This window comes from Falco peregrinus, chromosome 3 (assembly GCF_023634155.1).
Source record: "Falco peregrinus isolate bFalPer1 chromosome 3, bFalPer1.pri, whole genome shotgun sequence".
Taxonomy (NCBI): Eukaryota; Metazoa; Chordata; class Aves; order Falconiformes; family Falconidae; genus Falco; species Falco peregrinus.
In genome coordinates this window covers 60,965,504-60,985,180 of record NC_073723.1, presented here as the reverse complement: position 1 = coordinate 60,985,180, position 19,677 = coordinate 60,965,504, and the positions used below count along the sequence as shown (strand labels likewise).

The 19,677-nt window shown below is 39.8% G+C and overlaps 1 protein-coding gene across 9 annotated transcripts in view; it reads right to left on the bottom strand.

Moving 5' to 3' along the window:
- PTPRM (protein tyrosine phosphatase receptor type M) overlaps positions 1–19,677 on the bottom strand; it is a 482,101-nt gene that overhangs the window by 320,360 nt on the left and 142,064 nt on the right. For all 9 annotated transcript variants that reach the window (XM_055799826.1, XM_055799827.1, XM_055799831.1 and 6 more), the window contains exon 3: positions 10,557–10,822. In XM_055799826.1, the coding sequence (XP_055655801.1) occupies positions 10,557–10,822 (266 nt within the window). The remainder of the gene's footprint in view (positions 1–10,556; positions 10,823–19,677) is intronic.

Sequence of the window (19,677 nt, the reverse complement as noted above, 5' to 3'; positions counted from 1 at the left end):
GGAACAGAAGAAAATATGCCAGTAATGTTAGCAGGTACATTTCCAAACCAATGCTCATGAAGTTCATCCTCAAATCCAGGTTGTGATTTTTTTTTTTAATACTTCCCTTTTGCTTGGAAAAATTCTAATTGCCTCTTGTAACAAGTATCAGGGAGTACACTGAGGAACACAAAGTTTAGGAACTCTTTTTCACACATATGCTGTACTTGACCTTGGAACAGATGCAGAAGGACACTACATGACATATCCTTTACTGTGACTATTTCAGCAGAAAGAGAATTATACAGAATGCAAACATGTCACAAAGATAACATACAGCCCTGCAATATTACATCACAGTTTCCTGGTGCTGAATAAACACTGGCAGATCACTGATTCGGATTTTTAAATAAACTTGAGGTGAGCAAATTCTTCACTACCTCTTGCCTCTGCCTTCTCCCATCTTTCCTATTGCTCTATCTGTAGACATCAATCCTGTCCTTGATATCCCAGATATCATTTTCCTAAACTCTGTCCATTTCTCTTTCCCCATCTCACTGGAGTGAAATTGCTGTAAATATGGCTTTAACTCCACATGGCTGACAAAGAAAAACCTACTTTTCTTTCTAGTTCTGCCTCCTGTCTACACAAAAATTTCAACCTACAGTGCCAATGTTGCCCCTAGATGAACAAGACAGCAGCAAGAATACACAAGATGGCAATAAGGAAAGCTACCAAACAAATTTTTGCTGAAACAAGTTCTGCAAGGAAAGGATTGCTCAGTCACAAGCCCCAGCCTGTGGCCTTCTAAATGCCCACTGGAACTCTGAGGACACTTCAAGCTGATATTGCTGATCCACAGCAACAGAGTGAACAAGGTATGGATTTGGCTCCCAGCATTCAGTAGAGCACCCAGAGCAAAACCATTCAAAAGCTCAAAGCATCTCTTTCTTACAAAGAAGAAAAATCTCCTGGTGGAACTGGTCTTAGGAACTATGTTGGGAAGCAAATGCTCTTAAAGAAGAAAAAAGCGGTTCTTAAAGAATAATTTGCATTCAAAGACCTGAAAGAGCTTTTCCAGTCATGATCATTCTTACCCTCATCTTAACAGCCTTGAAATGGTAATACAGATAGGTGGCATGCACAAAGTAACCCTAAATTTGGACAGCAGTGCAAGACCCAGAATGCAGCTCCAGTTTTCACTCACTGAACTTTGAAAAAAGAACAAGCATTTCTCTCTATTAACAAATGTTACTAATATTGTTGTATGTCCTAAGTTTGTGTTACACTGTCTGATAAAAAAAAAAAAAAAAGGTTATGCTAGTGCCCTTGGAAGAAGAAGAAGACTGCTCCATTTCTTTAAGAGCTACCAAGCCTATTCAAAATTGAGATGATCTGAAAGACTGTTGGGCGTGAGAACCATGGCATAGTCCCAGGAACCTTCAGTTAATGCAGGAACATTACAACACAGTGGTGAAGAACAGGGAGCAGACAGCCAGGTCTCAGAAATGGTGGAAAATTTTCCCTGGGAAATACACTGCCATTAAGAAAGTCACTGAGTTAACTGAATCTAACTGTGGAGGCAAAGACCTGCCTGTAAAAACACAGAGGGCTGGGGACAGTTATTGATTTCTCTCCTGTATTCCCTAGTGGCTTTGAGTTTTCTCTGTTAAGAAGAAAAAAAACACAGTTAACTTTCTCATTTTTATTTAAATGTATCTGATTAAAAAAAAAAAACAAACAACAACAACCAAATAAACCAAAACGAACAAAACCAAATCAACAAACAATAAACTCCTATTTTGGAACACTCAGTACAAGGAGATCTGCGTAAAGCCATCTGAAAAGTGGCTGATGCATGATCCTATCCACTGCAGAGCACAGGAGGTTTTTTCAGGTTCTTCACTTTTAGATATGCTATATTCCAGAAAAACCCAGGAGGAAGTGGCACATGCACACCTCTGAAGCAGCCAGCCAAACCAGTCAGAAGTTTCCTGCTAAAAATATTACTTCCAGATAATGAGGATTAACTATTAAAAAAAAAAAATGTTGCATAGAAGTGCTTTTTCCAAAGGTTTGCCTGACTTCCAGTAGAACCAAGTACCTGAGCTCTAGAAAACAAAACATACATGATACCTGAGCAGACGATCTCAGAATAATTTCTATACTTTGTAACATGGGAGCTTAGCTACAGGGTCTCCCAGAGGTTTTTAAGTACTTCATTATTGCAATACACTCACAGACAAAAATAGCTTGTAGATTCTAACAAAAACCCATTCCTTCTGTTCACAAGCAGAAACTACAAGCTTGAAATAACTGCATCAGACCTGCCTATGACAACAGAGAAAGACTCAATGAGTGATCTAAAATGTCCTGCCTTATCTCCAGACAACATACCAAAAATGTCATTACCACAAATAAGGCAGGCAATGTATCAAGAAACTACCAGCTGGACATACTATTACATTACAATTATTGTCACTATAGAGGGCATGTTCCAAGGAAAAGTAATTCAAATTGAAATATTGTCCGTATACTCATGCTTCCAATAAAAGCAATAGCCAATCTGGTATCAAGTTTAATGATCATCAGTTTTGGTCTCTTCTGACACAAAATATGCGATTTTTAGTAAATTAAAAGAGACACTACAGCCAGTAGTGATATACCATCGTCAAAGACATATCACTGATGTGCCTTTTACTTCATGTATAAAAGAAAATGACAGCTATTCCAAGTACTATAATTTCCATTCTGTCCACAGGCTGTGGAATACTATCAACTGCTGTATCCAAATCCAGTATTTTTATTTATTTAAATTAATAAATGAAGATTACAGATTAAAATATCTGCTTAACTAAGCAATTTCCCTTTTTACACTAAAGAGAAATAATTTGATCCTACGCATGACACCTTTCTGAAAGTCTTAGTAAGTATGCTGCGCACTGTAAGAGGGTGAGGGTGCACAGAAATGGATCTAGAAACACTTCTGATAGCTCATTTATTAATTGAAAAGCTTGTATTAGAGATGGCAAGACTATTCACAAATCTGGATCAGTTTTGCTAGTAATTTCACTAGAAATGAAACCTAGAAACTTATTTCACATTCAGTTTTTTTCATTATTTCACATTTGAAAAGTTGATTGTCTTGCAAAAGTTGACATTTCTACTCCCACTTCCAAACTCTGCCTTTCCTCATGGCTGACGCAACACCTGCAGGCAATATAAAAGACCCCAGTCAAAACAGATACAACACTCCAGCAACATTAGACTGGGCAGCCCTTGGATTTTTTGCCTATTATTCCCCCACCTTATCAGTCCGGAAACAACCAGTTAAAACACTGAATTCATTTGCTCAGGAAAAACTGCTGAACATTGGCCTGAGAGCTGTTTTACACCATTCTCCCCCTCTCAGGCCTGCCAAACAGGAACCAGGGAAGCAGCTTAGCACTGCACTGTCCCTGATCCTCCCTGCTTCAGTGAAGAGCAAAATTAGCTTTTCATTCCTGCCACTTCCCCTTGCTACGTATGAACAAAGAAATAGGGTCTGCTCACCAACGTAAATGCTTACTGCTGAAAATGTGCAACTCAAGATAACTTGTCAGTTCCAAAGAACAATAGAAATAAAAACGTTTTGTTGCCACGGAACCTTACTCCGTAAATTCCTGCCTTTGTTTTTGCAAAATTACAATGCTTTTAGTCAAAGGGTAGATTGTACCTAATATAAACACTCTCTGCTTCACATGACTTAAAAATAGTGCTCTGCAGAAACAAGAAAGAGAAAGGTGTAATAAGAAAGCTACTTAATGTCAGGCTGCAATCCTGCTCCCCTGCACCGCCGCTAAGTGGGCAGTGATGTATCACACACTGTCCCCAGCACTTACTGTATTCTTTGCCTGCCATGCTTTACTGCACAGAATGCCTTTCTTTGACTAGATTTTACAAGGCATTGGGAACAGTTTCTCTCCAGAAAATTGGCATTGCCTTGCACCCCTGTGCGTTGAGTTCTTTTCTCCCTTTTGACTCACCCTAGGACTACCCGCTTTTATCACTGAGGCACGATCACAGCAACTGCTGCCTTGTCAAAGCCACATGAAGGGACATTCCTGACCTGGCCCTTTCCCAGGCCCTGCAGAAACCTGTCACAGGTTATTGACTTGGGCTGCCTAAAATGTGGTCAGGCCTCCCTGGCCAGGAATTCGCTTTATGCCGTTTCCCTCCCCACCTCTCACTCCCCGACAAATATCATTCAGCACTCACACCTGCACTCAACCACATTAAACATTTTGGTCGTTGCTGCCACCCTGAGACTCCAAAGAAACCTCTTACAGGTGAGCAACACTGAAAACTGAGCTCCTGACATTACAGCCTATTAAATCTTATTCTTCTCTTTTTGTTTTTAAAGCAATTGTTGTCTTGCATTTCTCTACTGAAGGCCCAGAAGCTTTCTTGGTTTAGGAACAAGGGACAGGTGATAATAACAGAGCCTCGTGCATATAACAGAAAGTGCATGCCTGCTTATTCTTGGCTGGTTTTAGAATTTTGGGGTTTTAAATTTAGGCATCTGGTTTGCCCTGGCACATCTTTCTCAAAATAACTATACCCAGATCACCCGACTCAATGAAGAAGAGCTCATTAGGATGTCTGACATAGGGCTGTAATTCAAAATGCAATATGCATTTCAAGGTTTATTTTGAGTTCAAAGCATAGTTGAGGAACTGCATGTGTGCAGTTGAATGCAATGCACACAACAAACGAGAATGCAAGCCTGACCTTTGCTGCACAAGAAGCTTAATTCTCTGTCCTAGCTGATGACTTAAATACATCGCGTGAGCCAAACTCCAAGCAAAGCATGTACAAAGCGGGTTATGAAACAAATGAAAGTTTAAGTCCATATTTGAAAAGGTAGGTTGGCTTATTCCCTGAACTCCTAATTTATAGGAGAAAGTGTCAGAATGGTAAAGGGTAAATCTCATCTCCGTGGGAAGTGATACCATGTAACTCCTTTGTGTCCTTACTAAAAGAGATCAGGAATTACTGCCAGGCTCTTATCCCGTCTTCTCATTCCATCTTCATAGGAATTTATGTTTAAAGAAGGTGCGGTGGCATAGAGAGTAGTGTTACTCCACTGGAAGCTATTTTTAATCCTTTCAATTTCATTTCTGGATTTTAAAACTGCAGTGTTTGTTGTTTTATTTAATCAAGATTTGTTTCAGCTCACTGCTGCTATGCCTGACTCCCAGCAAAGTACAAAGCAAATAATTCAAAATACAAAAAACTGATAAGGGGACAGTGTGTAACTTGCAACTGTGCTGTGCCAAATTGCTTGCTTGCAGGGCTAGGAGCAGGGAACACAAGCCACTCAACAGACTCAGCTCGTTAGTGGCATTTTGCATATTGTAAATTTCCAAAACTGCAATGCTTCAAAAACATAAAATGTATTAAAAATAGTACTAATTGGCCAGAGAATCATTAACTAACCTAGGGAAAAGAAAAAAAAATAATTACTCCCCCACCCCGAACAAACAAAACCAGAAAACAATCCTGAAATCAACAGATTTTCCTCCTGCTAAAAGATCCAAATGAGGAAAAAACCCATAACATTAAAGAAAACAAAAACAAACACCAGAAAGCCCTCCCACCCTCTCCTCACTAGTGCAGCAGCCTTTTCAGGACTTGTATCTCAAAGCATCAATTTTAGAGCCTCTCAGCCTACTGAGACCGCTCCACAAGAATCTAACAAGCTCATCATTACCCATAGAAATCTACATAGCATTTAATCCTCTTTTTCTGTGTACATCCTAATTCTATTCAAGTAAGGAGGAGGGTGAAGGTCTTAGTAATTATGCAAAGCCTTGTTTTCTTTGCAGGCTGTCTCTAATGGTATGATAAATTCCTTGATGCTCTTGCTTAAGATGCACCAAGTAGACAATAGCTCAGTAAAGCAAACAATTTCTCCTGTGACCAGTGATAAAAAGAGGAAGCCAGTGCTTCCTCAAGGGAGCACTCCTAAAGGGATTTTATAATACAGAACTAAGACTAGCTCTGTAGAAATACCCCAGCTACCTCAAAACAAATAGCTCAGAGACCAGGAGGCACAGCAGAAAAGAACAAGTTGTGCTGATTATCTTTAACCCTCAGAAGATGTTTGGCAGATTGAACCTATGTTACTGCAACTATACTGTAATCAGTAACTGGACTACAATGTTGATATACGCTGAAGTCAATGGCAAATTTTAAGCAGTAGCAGGTAGAAGACCATTAATTATGGAATTAAACATATCCTTAATCACCAAAATACTTGAAAAAGTTTAAATAAGCAGTAATTAAACTACAACTAGTGTTTTTTACATGCAGGTTATCATGGTGATTTATATACATCGTACAGCTTACATATGGGGTGAAACCTACACAAATAATTACCTAAAAAAAAATAAAATTATTGTACACTAAAAGAAATAAATTACTTCATTCAGAGACTGTACTTCTAAAAAGTCAATTCTAAAATGAAACTCAACATGAAAGGTATTAACAAGCTTGGATAACTGGTGCTACAATAACAAAATACTGTTAATTATTAAATCTTTTGAATTATTTGCATGTATGTGTTAATACGTGGTTTAAACAAATAAATCTTTAGAAGTTGGATTAAAATTCATTCCACGCTACACAATCCAGTCTCTAGTCATTCACCATTAGTGGGAGTTATTTTGCCTATGTTTTTCATGAAGCAACAGCAAACCAGACCAACACCACTGTTTTCAAGTGAACTGTATAAATATAACTCTGAAATGTTACCATATATGATTTGTCTTCAGAGTTCTGTAGTACTTTTTGGTTTCATTTGCAGTTAGACACCTTTTAGGTGTCCTACTAAGGGAACAGAATTATAAGGCGTTCACAAACATGCAGATGCCTACATGGATATGTGATTTAAAACACAACAAAGAAAATCACACGATTACATTGCTTTGTCCCTTCACCTACTAATGTCAAATCTTTTCCTGAAGATTACTCATCAGGAAACGACCAACCTTCATCTACAAAAAGTTAAAAAAGGCCCCATCGTTCCTCAAAAATCTTCTTAGCAGACTTTTCTTGATTTTGTTCAATAAGGTCAGCCTCAAAAACTCCCTTGGAGGAAGTCTTCTACATTTTGGAGGTTATGTGAGAAATGCATGGATTTGTGCCAAAGCAGGTTGGAGTTTTGGAATCAAATTAATAGCAGCTTAGGAAACAGACCTGGTGCTAGACATGTATCAGATGGGTCCTCTGCCTTCTCCCACCATATATGCAGTCATCTGAGCTCTCACATAACTTGGACACACATCCTCACAAGACCCACATATACCCTCTCTCCTCTTCCTGCCTTTCTCACAGCCGCTTGCTGCTAACTTCCTGCCTCCCCTCAAAACAGATGCTGTGAAGAAGAAAAAGCATGAAAATGGATGAAAAGAGTTCAGAAACTATGAGAAATTGCAAGTATCACTGCGTGAATAAGGAAATAGCATCACAGATTACTGAGAGGATGGAGGCAACCAAGATGGAGACGACTGACTATAAACTGTTAAAAGGGAGACAGAGCTTCCTCATAATAAACTAACTGATCTACAGGGAAACCAGTGAAGTTACACTATTGCACACTAGTTCCTCAGACCACCATGGATATTACTATAGCATAAGACATTTTGGCACATCAGCTGAATTGCAATACTTAACCAGGTATTATTCCAGACTATGTGCAGCAAATGCAAAGAAAATGACTTACTATACGCCTCAGTGAAAGAAAGATTATGTAAAAATTTCTGTAGTTCCAGAGGCAAAGAGAGCACATGGAATCCATTACAGACAGACTCAGGCATCTATTATGTATCAGCTGATGCACGTTAATTCACTAAACCACAGTACCCCATCCAAGCATATAAGGGTTCACCTACAAACAAGGGTGAACCGTCCAGGTGGCAGGTCTCAAGGAGAAAGCTGACTAGAAAGGTTATCTTTCTGCTGCTATGGCCAAATATCCATATTACTCAGATATCAGTTAGGTGCATCACATTGTTAGAGATCTGACACAGATTATTGCTAATATCAATAACATTTTAAATTGTCAGTTTGCCTGCGTTTTTGTTAACTTTTTAATTAGCTCAAATTTACGACTCAGAGTCACAGCTTATTCTATTAAAATTCCCCTGTTCACATTAGCATTTTGGTTCAGAGCTGGAGTGAGGCTTTGAAGCACAATCCTTGTCTTTACTGACCGCTGGTGCACAGAGCAGTTTTGTTGCATAAAAACCAGACTCCTTTCAGAAGACAGGAAATTGGAAGCACCGCTACTGATTCACTCCAAACCCAGATGGGGAAATTAAAGTCCAGACTTAGGCATGAGCAACACAGTCACACATTCACCCAGTGTCTGCAAAATGTGCACACACCACATAGTGCTCCTGAAGCACCCAGCCTGCTCAAATACCCTCCAGTAGATCCCACGTTACAAACTGCCCAAAGTTATGTCCAATGTCAGCCATGAAATTGTCTATGGGATGCTTTACTCTTCTCCCACCATCCACTGAGAGTAACAGACTGGTCCTCATTACTTCAGTCAAGATAGACAGACTCTTTGGCATCACTGGAGGGCATTCTCAAAATGGTATCAAATCAATATCATGGGGTCCACAATCTTTCAGTAAGGTCAGAGAATCATGGAGTATCTTGAATCGAAAGGGACCCATAAGGACCATCAAGACTAACTCCTGGCTCCTCCTTGAACTCTAACAGGCCACAAAACACACACTGCCTTTTCACCCTGAGAGATGTAAAGATATGGCTAAACCAAGCTTGGATTCTGTGATCAGGATACTACCTTCTGCTCCAGAAAGGAGGGTAGTACACAGCTTCTCCCACAATAAGAACCATACTGAGGTGAACTTCTACTCTGCTTATATGCCTACCCTTCCGGAAAAGGTGCCAGTATTCCCTCATCAAGCCCATGGCCAATTATAGGGGATCCACATAATGAGTCCTCCCAGTGAAGTTTGCTGAGATGCCCATAAACTTACCTTGAATCCTCTCCAGGAAACCCAAATGATGCAGTTGTAGCAATTCCTAGACACCTCAGGCAGAGCAAAGGATGCAAATGTGGACCATGTGAATACCCCCTACACAACCTAGGAACGCACTATCAGAGGCAAGAGGAAATGAATGAGTTTACTCTTTTGGGTCTGCATTGGCAGGTATCCTACATTCCAATGATAAGATGGTCCTGGTGCTCCACACTCATCTTTTGGACCAGGACTTTCTGTCAATTGTGGGTGAAACAATCACAGAGGGGAAGACTCCAGGAAGTTCTTCAGCTTGTTAGTTGGTTGGGTTTTTTTCCATGGAGAAAAAAGGGTTCAAAAGGAAGCAGCTTCAGTTCACTTGAGACATTCTCACAGTTCAGCTGCTGCAGCCACAGAAAAAAGTCCACTTTAAACCCCACAGTACCTTGCAGTGAACATTGTCAAACTCATAATGAAAATATGATGGGGCAGCAAACACCAGGTCACCTTAAACAGCACATGCAGGAACAGAAATAAGGCTCTGCTACATGTGACACTGGTAGTTAGGGCACTGAGATAGGAATTAAGATGTTGTCACTCCCTGCAACAACACTGTTGAATGACAGCATTTAACTTCCTAGGAAGGTCTGCAGTCAAAGAACTCCCATCTTTGGCATGCATTGTCTTCAGAAAGCTTCAAACCATAATGTGGTGACAATGTTCAGCATTGGGGACCAAATAACATCCAAACCAAACTTTCCAAACTGCAAGTGAAGATGAGAGGAGTCCAAATAACATCTTTGATCTACTGGTCTGCTCTTACTACAGCAAATTACTTGCCTGTGGAGAACATAGCCTGTATTTTCATGGGAACAAGGAGAAAAACTGTTGAACTACTATACAATAGTAAAGAACTGTATCATTTCATCTGTAAACTTTCCTACAGAAAAGTAGCACCCTAAGAAACTGTCAAGTGAAATTCTCCCTAAATCTTTAGGATGTCATCAGAAGCCCGTTCCTACAATTGCTACTGTTATATTTATGATTACTACTGGACAGAACAAATGGATATTGCGTTCAAACTGAAGACTCAAACTAAAGGACTGAAAGGATTCTGCTGGTTCTAAAGCAACAAGTATTGCTGATCTAAATCAAACTTGAAGACTCTACTGCAATAAAATCTACCGGCATTCAATTCCAGCATCCCTAATGAACTGAAAGAATGAGTGACTTCATTACAGAGAAACAGAGGTAATTGACTGAAATCAATGGTTAGATTTCTAAATTGTTTCAATATAATTATTTCATCCACATTTAAAGCATGTGTGTGTGCATACATTTCATACACTTCCATAAATATATATAAACATATAAACACAGTCATATAGAGTAAACCCAAACATTTAGCACCATCTACAAAAATGTATTTAAGATAAAGATCAAAAAAACATATTGAAAGATACTTTTATTTAAAGTCAAAATGATAAGTATGAAGCAGGTGACTACTGTGAGAAACAAAATTTCATAAAAAGTAAAACATACCTGATAAAAATTAGGCCAGAAAGTGCTAATTGCCAGTTCTGCTCTGTTCCAAGTAGCAGTGATAGATGTGTTCCAGACTGGGTTACCAATAGGACCATCATTAACTTTCACATATATATTCAAAGTGCCAGGGCTAGATCCACTCTTGCTTGAAACGTAGTAGTGGAAATCAATACAATGTGTATCATTCTCTTTCAGATGGGGCAGCAGGAGGTGAGCTTTCTGTCCCGCAAATCTCCCCGATGTATTCACCAACATGAAAGAACCTGGAAAACAATGTCACAAATTCAATTTCCTCTCTATTTTATTTTCTTCTCCCTAATATGGTGATCTGGAATTATAGCACCATTAAAAGAAATAATAATTTTGCTTTGCTTCTACTAACATGACAGTCGTTTGTATTCAGTAGGTATTTAACCTCAAATAACCTTTGAGAATCTCAAGATTCTTTTCCCAAGCTAGTAAATATTAGAAACCTTATTTTACAATTTGAGAAAGAAAGAGACATACAAAAATAACACTGAAATTATCAGCACTGAGCTGCATCTACAGATGTTAGAAGATAATCAATTGTGGGTCTCAACTATCTGAGCATTTCTGTACATAGAGTCTGTATAGGTTTGCATGGCAAGGCTTTGGTAGCAGAAGGGCTACAGGGGTGGCTTCTGTGAGCAGCTGCGAGAAGCTTCCCCCATGTCTGATGGAGCCAGTGCCAGCCGGCTCCAAGACAGACCCACCGCTGGCCAAGGCCGAGCCCATCAGCAATGGTGGTAGCGCCTCTGGGGTAACACATTTAAGAGGGGGGGAAAGAAAAGACTTCAATGACTGCAGCCAGAGAGAGAGTGTGAATATGTGAGAGCAACATCCCCGCAGCCCCCAGGTCAGTGCAGGAGGGGCAGGGGGGGCTCCAGGCGCTGGAGCAGAGATTCCCCTGCAGCCCGTGGTGAAGCCCACGGTGGGGCAGGCTGTGCCCCTCAGCCCGTGGGGGTCCGTGGTGGAGCAGATCCCCACCCGCAGCCCGTGGGGGTCCGTGGTGGAGCAGATCCCCACCCGCAGCCCGTGGGGGTCCGTGGTGGAGCAGATCCCCACCTGCAGCCCGTGGGGGTCCATGGTGGAGCAGATCCCCACCTGCAGCCCGTGGAGGCCCATGGTGGAGCAGATCCCCACCTGCAGCCCGTGGGGGTCCGTGGTGGAGCAGATCCCCACCCGCAGCCCGTGGGGGTCCGTGGTGGAGCAGATCCCCACCTGCAGCCCGTGGGGGTCCGTGGTGGAGCAGATCCCCACCTGCAGCCCGTGGGGGTCCATGGTGGAGCAGATCCCCACCTGCAGCCCGTGGAGGCCCATGGTGGAGCAGATCCCCACCTGCAGCCCGTGGGGGTCCGTGGTGGAGCAGATCCCCACCCGCAGCCCGTGGGGGTCCATGGTGGAGCAGATCCCCACCTGCAGCCCGTGGGGGTCCGTGGTGGAGCAGATCCCCACCCGCAGCCCGTGGGGGTCCATGGTGGAGCCGATCCCCACCTGCAGCCCGTGGAGGACCCCACGCCGGAGCAGGTGGGTGCCCAAAGGAGGCTGCGACCCCGTGGGAAGCCCAGGCTGGGGCAGGGTCCTGGCAGCGCCTGTGACCCCGTGGGAAGCCCAGGCTGGGGCAGGGTCCTGGCAGGGCCTGTGACCCCTCGGGGACCCAGGCTGGGGCAGGGTCCTGGCAGGGCCTGTGACCCCGCGGGGACCCAGGCTGGGGCAGGGTCCTGGCAGGGCCTGTGACCCCTCGGGGACCCAGGCTGGGGCAGGGTCCTGGCAGCGCCTGTGACCCCGCGGGGAGAGGAGCCCAGGCTGGGGCAGGGTCCTGGCAGCGCCTGTGACCCCGCGGGGAGAGGAGCCCAGGCTGGGGCAGGGTCCTGGCAGCGCCTGTGACCCCGCGGGGACCCAGGCTGGGGCAGGCTGTGGAGAACTGCAGCCCGTGGGCAGGGCTGACACCGGAGCAGCTGATGGAGGACTGTCTCCCGCGGGAGGGACCCCAGGCTGGAGCAGGGCAGTGTGAGGAGCCTCCCCCTGCGAGGCAGGAGCGGCAGAGACAGCGTGTGATGGACTGACCGCAGCCCCCGCTCCCGTCCCCCTGCGCTGCTGGGCGGGGGGGGACAGAAATCGGGGGTGAAGTCGAGCCTGGGAAGGTGTGGGGGTTTTTTAAGATTTGGTTTTATTTCTCATTACCCTACTCTGCTTTGATTGGTAATAAATTAAACTAATTTCCCCAAGTTCAGTCTGTTTTGCCTGTGACAGTGTATCAGTGAGTGATCTCCCTGTCCTTTTCTTGACCCCTAAGCCCTTCATCATATATTCTCCCCTGCCGAGTTGAGGAGAGCTGCGATAAAGTGGCTTTGGTGAGTACCTGGTGTCTAACCAGGGTCAACCCATCACAAGAATTCCAACAAAATCGAGAATTGTATGTGCTAAGGTGTAGGGATGCAGTATTATGATGTAGATGGAGTCTTGATTCCTTAGCCTTATTCTAGCTAATCACCAGTTACATCCTTGACTGATTGAATGTGACAATTGTCTCCTGGCCTCAAAAGCTGAGAAAAGAAGGAACAAATGAAAATACCCAGCAAGCTGGTAAGCTTGGGGGGTGGGGCTTGTGAATTTTACAGTATGGTCCCAACTTGAAAAACAAGACACATAAAGGTATAGTTCAAATAAAGTTACATTCAAACAACTCTCACATGAACAGCTAGTCAATTTTTTCAGTGCCAATTAATGTGTTTCATTGAAGTGTACCTTCAAAATAATCATGTTACAGAACAGATGTGTAACTAAAGAATTTGAATGACTGTATGGACATTATATTAGAAAAATACAACATGATTTTCAAGACATTCGTATTTCTGGGTTGAACAAACCCAAAGGAAAGAATTCTATTAATACATATACTATGATATCATTGAAGGAAATAAAATTCAGCACAACATCTACTTTGGAAAGAAAACACATCAATAAAATAATGAGGCTATTTAAACCCTGCATTTTTCATAAAAGTCAAGAAATGGACAAGTTATAGGTGTATGATATAAACGCATAGCTAAGTGCTCTTATAAAAACATAAGCACACAAATTTCTGTTATTAGAAAACAATATTTTTTTTCTTTTTTTAATTTCATAGGTGATGATGTCTCGGAATTTCAATGAGATGTAACCTCCTAAGTCATTTCTTGAAATGGAATATGTTTAGAGAACCTTGGTCCAGACTGCGCCTTTATCCTAAATAAGTTTAACTATTCAATAATAGTTTCACAGTTACTTTACATTATTTATAAAGCATAACTTCTCACTAATTTTCATTCTATACAAAATAACTGTTTTGTAAAGTTGATAAAAATGGAAATGAATTATGATACAAAGGAATCTGAATATTTTACTTCCTAAAAGGCATGACTCTGTACTAAATTTACAGACTGTTCATTACTGTAACATATTGGGACAAATTCATTAGTAACGTAAGTAGAAGTCACTGAATGTGTTTTCCATACTCTCCTTCAGAAAAATTTTGATTTTTAACTTAGCAGAAGGCAAAAAGGCAAGAAAACAAGATTTATGTGCTTTTCCATGCAAAGACTGATTTCTACAAGTTTCTGATTACACTGCACTCAAATCTACAGTACACACATCTGCAACATTTTATTTCTTGCTGTGTTTCAGCAATCTAAATTGTAAGAAGGCCATAATGAGGAGGAAAAAGGACATTCCCCCCATTCTAGATGGAGCAGCCAAGAGGTGACTGCCTTGTTCCTAACGTATTGGCACAAGCACAGGAAGGAATATTCTTTATTTTTCAGATGTGCTCACCCTGATTCAGCCTGTCACAACAGTACACCGTTTTCATCCAGAATTCCCTGGTTTTAACCTGTAATATAAACATCTTTGAATCCTCCAATGCAGAAAGAATCAAATTTACTTCCATGAAGACACAGTAAGGAGAAGACTCCTGTCTTTCTTATACAGAGGAGACAAAGTTATCAGCCTTTGGTCTTTTGAATACTTTCTTTAGTTTGAGGGTTCCTAAGTTGTTTGTGGTCTTGGGTTGATCAAAGTATAAAATCCCCCTGTGCTGGAATTTTTGATCCTGTTACTCAGTGATTAACTAGGATGCTGAGGGGTGAAGAATGAATAGACAGACAGCTAGAACAAGAGTTAGTCCTGCTGTATTACTTGTAACACATTTCTCCATCTTTAGAACACAAAAAAAGGTTAAAAATAAAACTCACAAAAATATATTTGGGTACAAAAAGGAAGCAAATTTTTGATTTAGCCACATGGATCTTTGCTTAAAATAGGCAGGAAAGAAACCAATATTCCTTCCATCACTCAGTATATGCCCTGCTGTTCAATTTGTTTATTTAAATTTAAAATGTAAACCCTTTTAAATAGTTATAATTTGCTAAGATACCAAAAAAAACCACTTAAAGCATTCATGAGTTCACTGAAACTTAATTGCCAATTTTTTTTAAATCTTACCACCAAAAATGCCATAGAGAAATGCCCATCTTTTCTTAAGCAATTTAAAATTTAAAACCAGTATCTTCCTGATAACCCAACCAATTTTATATTCAGTGCTTCCAAGAATCCTATAGTCCTTGATAGAACTATATTTTTAAGAACTATTTAACTTATACATACTGATTAATGTAGTATATACTGCACAACTGAACCATGTGAAAAATTATCAGTGGTTTAAGAAAAGGAATACAGTCAGCCTATTTTGAAAATCTGTCTGTAACTCCTTTGTTGAAAGTGAAAAAAGTACAGAATAATGTCACGGTAAACAGAATAAATCCTACTTTCCTTTTTGTAAAAAAAAGGAAATCTTCAAAGAGAACTAAATTAGGCAGCAGTTTGTCATTCAGATGTGAAGTTTTTGTTTTTCTGCTAGAAAGTACCTGGTAAGCTCTTTGTTTATGAGGCACAGAGCAGGACACAAATGCATCCTTTTAATTATTTGACTAAACCATCACCTGAATCTCAGGAAATAAGACACCTAGCAGTGCCATGACAGGTAAACTGCATGACCTAAGTCTTTTGGGACAATTTGATTTCCAACTTGTAAAGGTCTCAACAACTAATGCTTTCGGATACTGAAGTTTCTTGTTTCAGTGCACACAGAACAGCACCTTCACTGTTAGAACTTTTTAACAGTGTTGAAAACCAAAAGCACATTCAGCCACTAGTGTGACCTTAAACCCAGAGCTGATTAAGTAACATGTAATAAATAGCTTCTCGCTTGTTGTGTCATACACACAGTACCTTCTATTCTAGCCTAAACATATCCTCTAGACAGCATTTAAGGAAAACTTTCCTGAAGCAAGCAGGCATCTAGATGATGGATCCAGGAACATCTGACTCCAAGAGCCTGGTTTCAGAAGAGAACAGACTTCTTGCACCAGGCACGGGCCATGACTTGTGTGTGTGAGAATGAAATCCCAAAAAGCCTGTACATTCAGCTACCTAAAATCAGCCCTTTCAATGCGGAGCCATTGCAAGCTAGCTAATGAAGAAAAACTGAATATAGATACATCTGTAACATTATTCATCTTTGAAATTCTGTCCTTTGCTAGAGATACAAGAAGTGCTTTGTCTGACCAGAATAGCTAGCACTGCTTTTTTGAAGATAAATGCTTAGGGCCTCCTTCTTTCGGTGGGCCAGATGAACATGAAATGTGCACACAAGAAGACTCATGTATGCACAATCACCAGCACGTGGGCAAATCTAAAGTTCAGATGTAAGCCACTGACATTCTGGGGGTTTGACTAAGGTTAAGCATAAAGAAAACAGGGATAACAAATTTCATGGAAGCCCCAGTGAGTGCCTTAACCCTTTATTAGCCCTTGTCTTTGAAAGGTTGCCATCTCATGAAGGAATTCAGTATTTTGTTTGACAGTATCTGTTTTTTCAGGCATGTGAATTATAATAAAAGTTCAACTCAGTTTCTACACCTAGTTTTAACTATGGATCCCCCCACAAGAAAAAAACCTAATATGTATTAAAATGAAAAGGCATAATCATTAGACAGAAATCATTACATTTTACTTAAAGCCATGCAGTGTAACAAAAAGAAAAAAAGTGAATTGAATGCATTAACATCTTTCTTAATTTTTTTTTCAAAACTAGTAAACTTATCTTCAGTGTTAAGTCATATAGAAATTTTTTGTTTCAACTTTTACTATTGTAATCTGTTAAACTGATTGCTGAATAATACTATGCCAGATGGCTATATAAATCTAAAGCATGGGATAAACTCAATGCACACACACACACTTAATTTTGACAAAAAAAAAAAAAAAAAAAAAAAAAGATGACTCAGTCATAAAAAAGGAGGAAAAAAAATCCCAACCTATGGCATACTGTCTTATAATGGACCAGTTCTCTGCAGTCATTTATCACATATTTGGGCATACGACAAATACATACAAAAAATAACTGCAACTATTCACTGGTGTATATATACTAGGAAACGGGTATCTGCCAGGAAACAAGGATTTAACAAGAAAACACATAAAACTATAATCAGTTCAGTACTCCTTCATAAGAAGAGATATCAAGTACACATATTACTATAAATGTATTCCTTTTAAAGTGGTTAACTTTCCTAGATGTACTTTCTTGTTTAAACACATGAATGATAGTAGTTTCCTCAGTCAAAAAGTTTAAATGTGATTTACTTGAGTTCAGTGCTCAGGTCTATGTTTACACACTACATGCAATTTAATAGTCAAAAGACCACACTGAAATCAAACTAAGAATAAAATCTAAGGCAGCTATGCTGATCAGTATCCATTAAATTCAGGCTTCTTTAATTCACAAACTTGCTAAATGATCCATATTTCATCATTTTGCCCAGACGGTTTAAGTCAACAAACTGGTGAATTTGCTACAGTTGCTGTTGTTTACAATTCCTTACTGCAAAATGTTTCAGCACTAATTTAGCAAATGTTTGATTCAATAAAATATTATTTATAAGAAGATAGAACACTTGAAAAAGAAAACATAGACTAGAGATGCTGCAGAGTAAATGGGCATTGGATGTCCCAGTAATTCTCATTAGCATCAATGGAAATTTTCTGTGAATCGAGGAAAATGAAATTTTGTACACAAAAAGATGTCCAAAAGATAGAGCAATGCAATAACTGCAAAACAACAACAACAAAAAAAAAGTTAAAAAAAGTATTTGTTTAAAAACATATATATCTGACAACTGGAACAGCAATGTACTGTCCTACAAAAATGATGGAAATGGCACAAGAGTGATTTTTCAGTCACTTCTGCAAGTCTTCACCATGTCACATCACCCTGTTAAAAGACACTTTTTATACTTGGAATGTCAAATGCAATGAAATTGAATGCAATATCATTTTTCATGCATGAGGAAAATGTGACTAGTGAGCAAATAAAGTCACTTTGTTGATTTTTTACCAGTCTCATACACAGTCGAGGACAAATTATAGTTTTCCTTCCAGACAATGACAACAGACATGACCTATACAGGTTATAATTGCAATCCTATTGCAAGTTCGCTGATAGAATGATAAATATAAGTAAGAAAGTACTGGTGTTTAACCTATGTAAACATCAGTATTGGTTAATTTTTATTCTCAATATTTTAAAAAATGTGCTAGATGAAAGAAATTAGGAAGTCTGATTTTAAGAACAAATATTCTATGTATTACCTTATTACCGAAATACCCTTCAGGTGCAGAAACATTTCTCTGTAAGGCTGAAAAGTATCAAAACCTCTGTGAATAGGTGGATATAAAGGGTTACCTTTTATTAACAAAACAGCATTTCCTAAATGCCAGCCAACATTACAGCCATCACTTACAAGAGGCAGCTGCCTTTTACCATAAAATACCACTGACTGTGCCTACTGCGAGTGCCCAAGACTAAGTATGTGACTGTCCCAGGATACTGGAACTGCTGTCTATATGCACATGAATTGCAAGGCTCAAGTGTTATGGGTCCCATTTCAGACAAGGCAAAGTCAACATATATGTTATGAATTACATTTTATAAATGTGTACACAACACCTTGGAAGCAGAAGACCTGAATTTAGTAACAGCCAGCCTTGGACTTTATTTCCCAAAGCTAAAAAACACAAGTGTTTTTGACTTCAGAAATTCTTCCTGCTATTTACTAATTTCACAGATAAAGGAAGACACGTTTTCAGGTAACATTTGAACATTATGGAGCTGCTGTAATTTGAGAAACCTCTCAAAGCATAACTAGCCCTACCTACAGAAGCTGGAACTTCTGCTCAGATGCATCACTTCCAGATACCATGCAGTAGGTAACTGCATATAAATGCCAGCACTGCTTGCACCCATGAAATGGCATAATGAGGTGTGCCTAAATAAACCAGTTGAGAGTCTTCCCTTTAGTGCTTCAACTAATATCCACCAGTTAAGTACGTTAACTTATAAAAAATTATTGTCTTCGGTGAATTTTAAGTCTTCTTTTGAGCAACATTTATTTATATTACATTTTATGTGATAATTTTACTCATTATTACCTGTCATCGTAGAAACAAAATCATTGATCATCTCAACTTTCAAGTTGTTTATCTTCCAAATTTTCAACTACTAAAACTCTTGAAAAAGTCCAACAAACTATTCCATCATAAATCCTGTATATTGTTTGAAGAGATCAATCCACTTCTACCCATAATGCCATCTTCATTTTAGCAGAACAACTAATAAGCCTATTAAACCTTATAATTCTTTAACCAAATTCAATTCCTCAACTTTTTTCCTCATGTCATATGCATAGACACATCTTCCATTATTTTGTTAGAAATTGTTTTGATCAAACACAAACATAAAATCACATATTTCTGAATCATCTTTCTGCAGCCCCTTTTCCAGACAGTAGTATCTAAAAACCCTGTTTTTTGATGAACGTTGTTTATTTTTCAATCCTTTTCAATATTTAAAGAATATAAATATTTAATGAATTTGACTGTTCATCCTATAATCTTTGTTCTGTTTCCTTCATAACTATTCTACATCTTCAAACACTGTATTGACATTTTGAAGGCTGTTTCTTATATGACTAATATTACCCCTTTGCAAAAAGCAAGC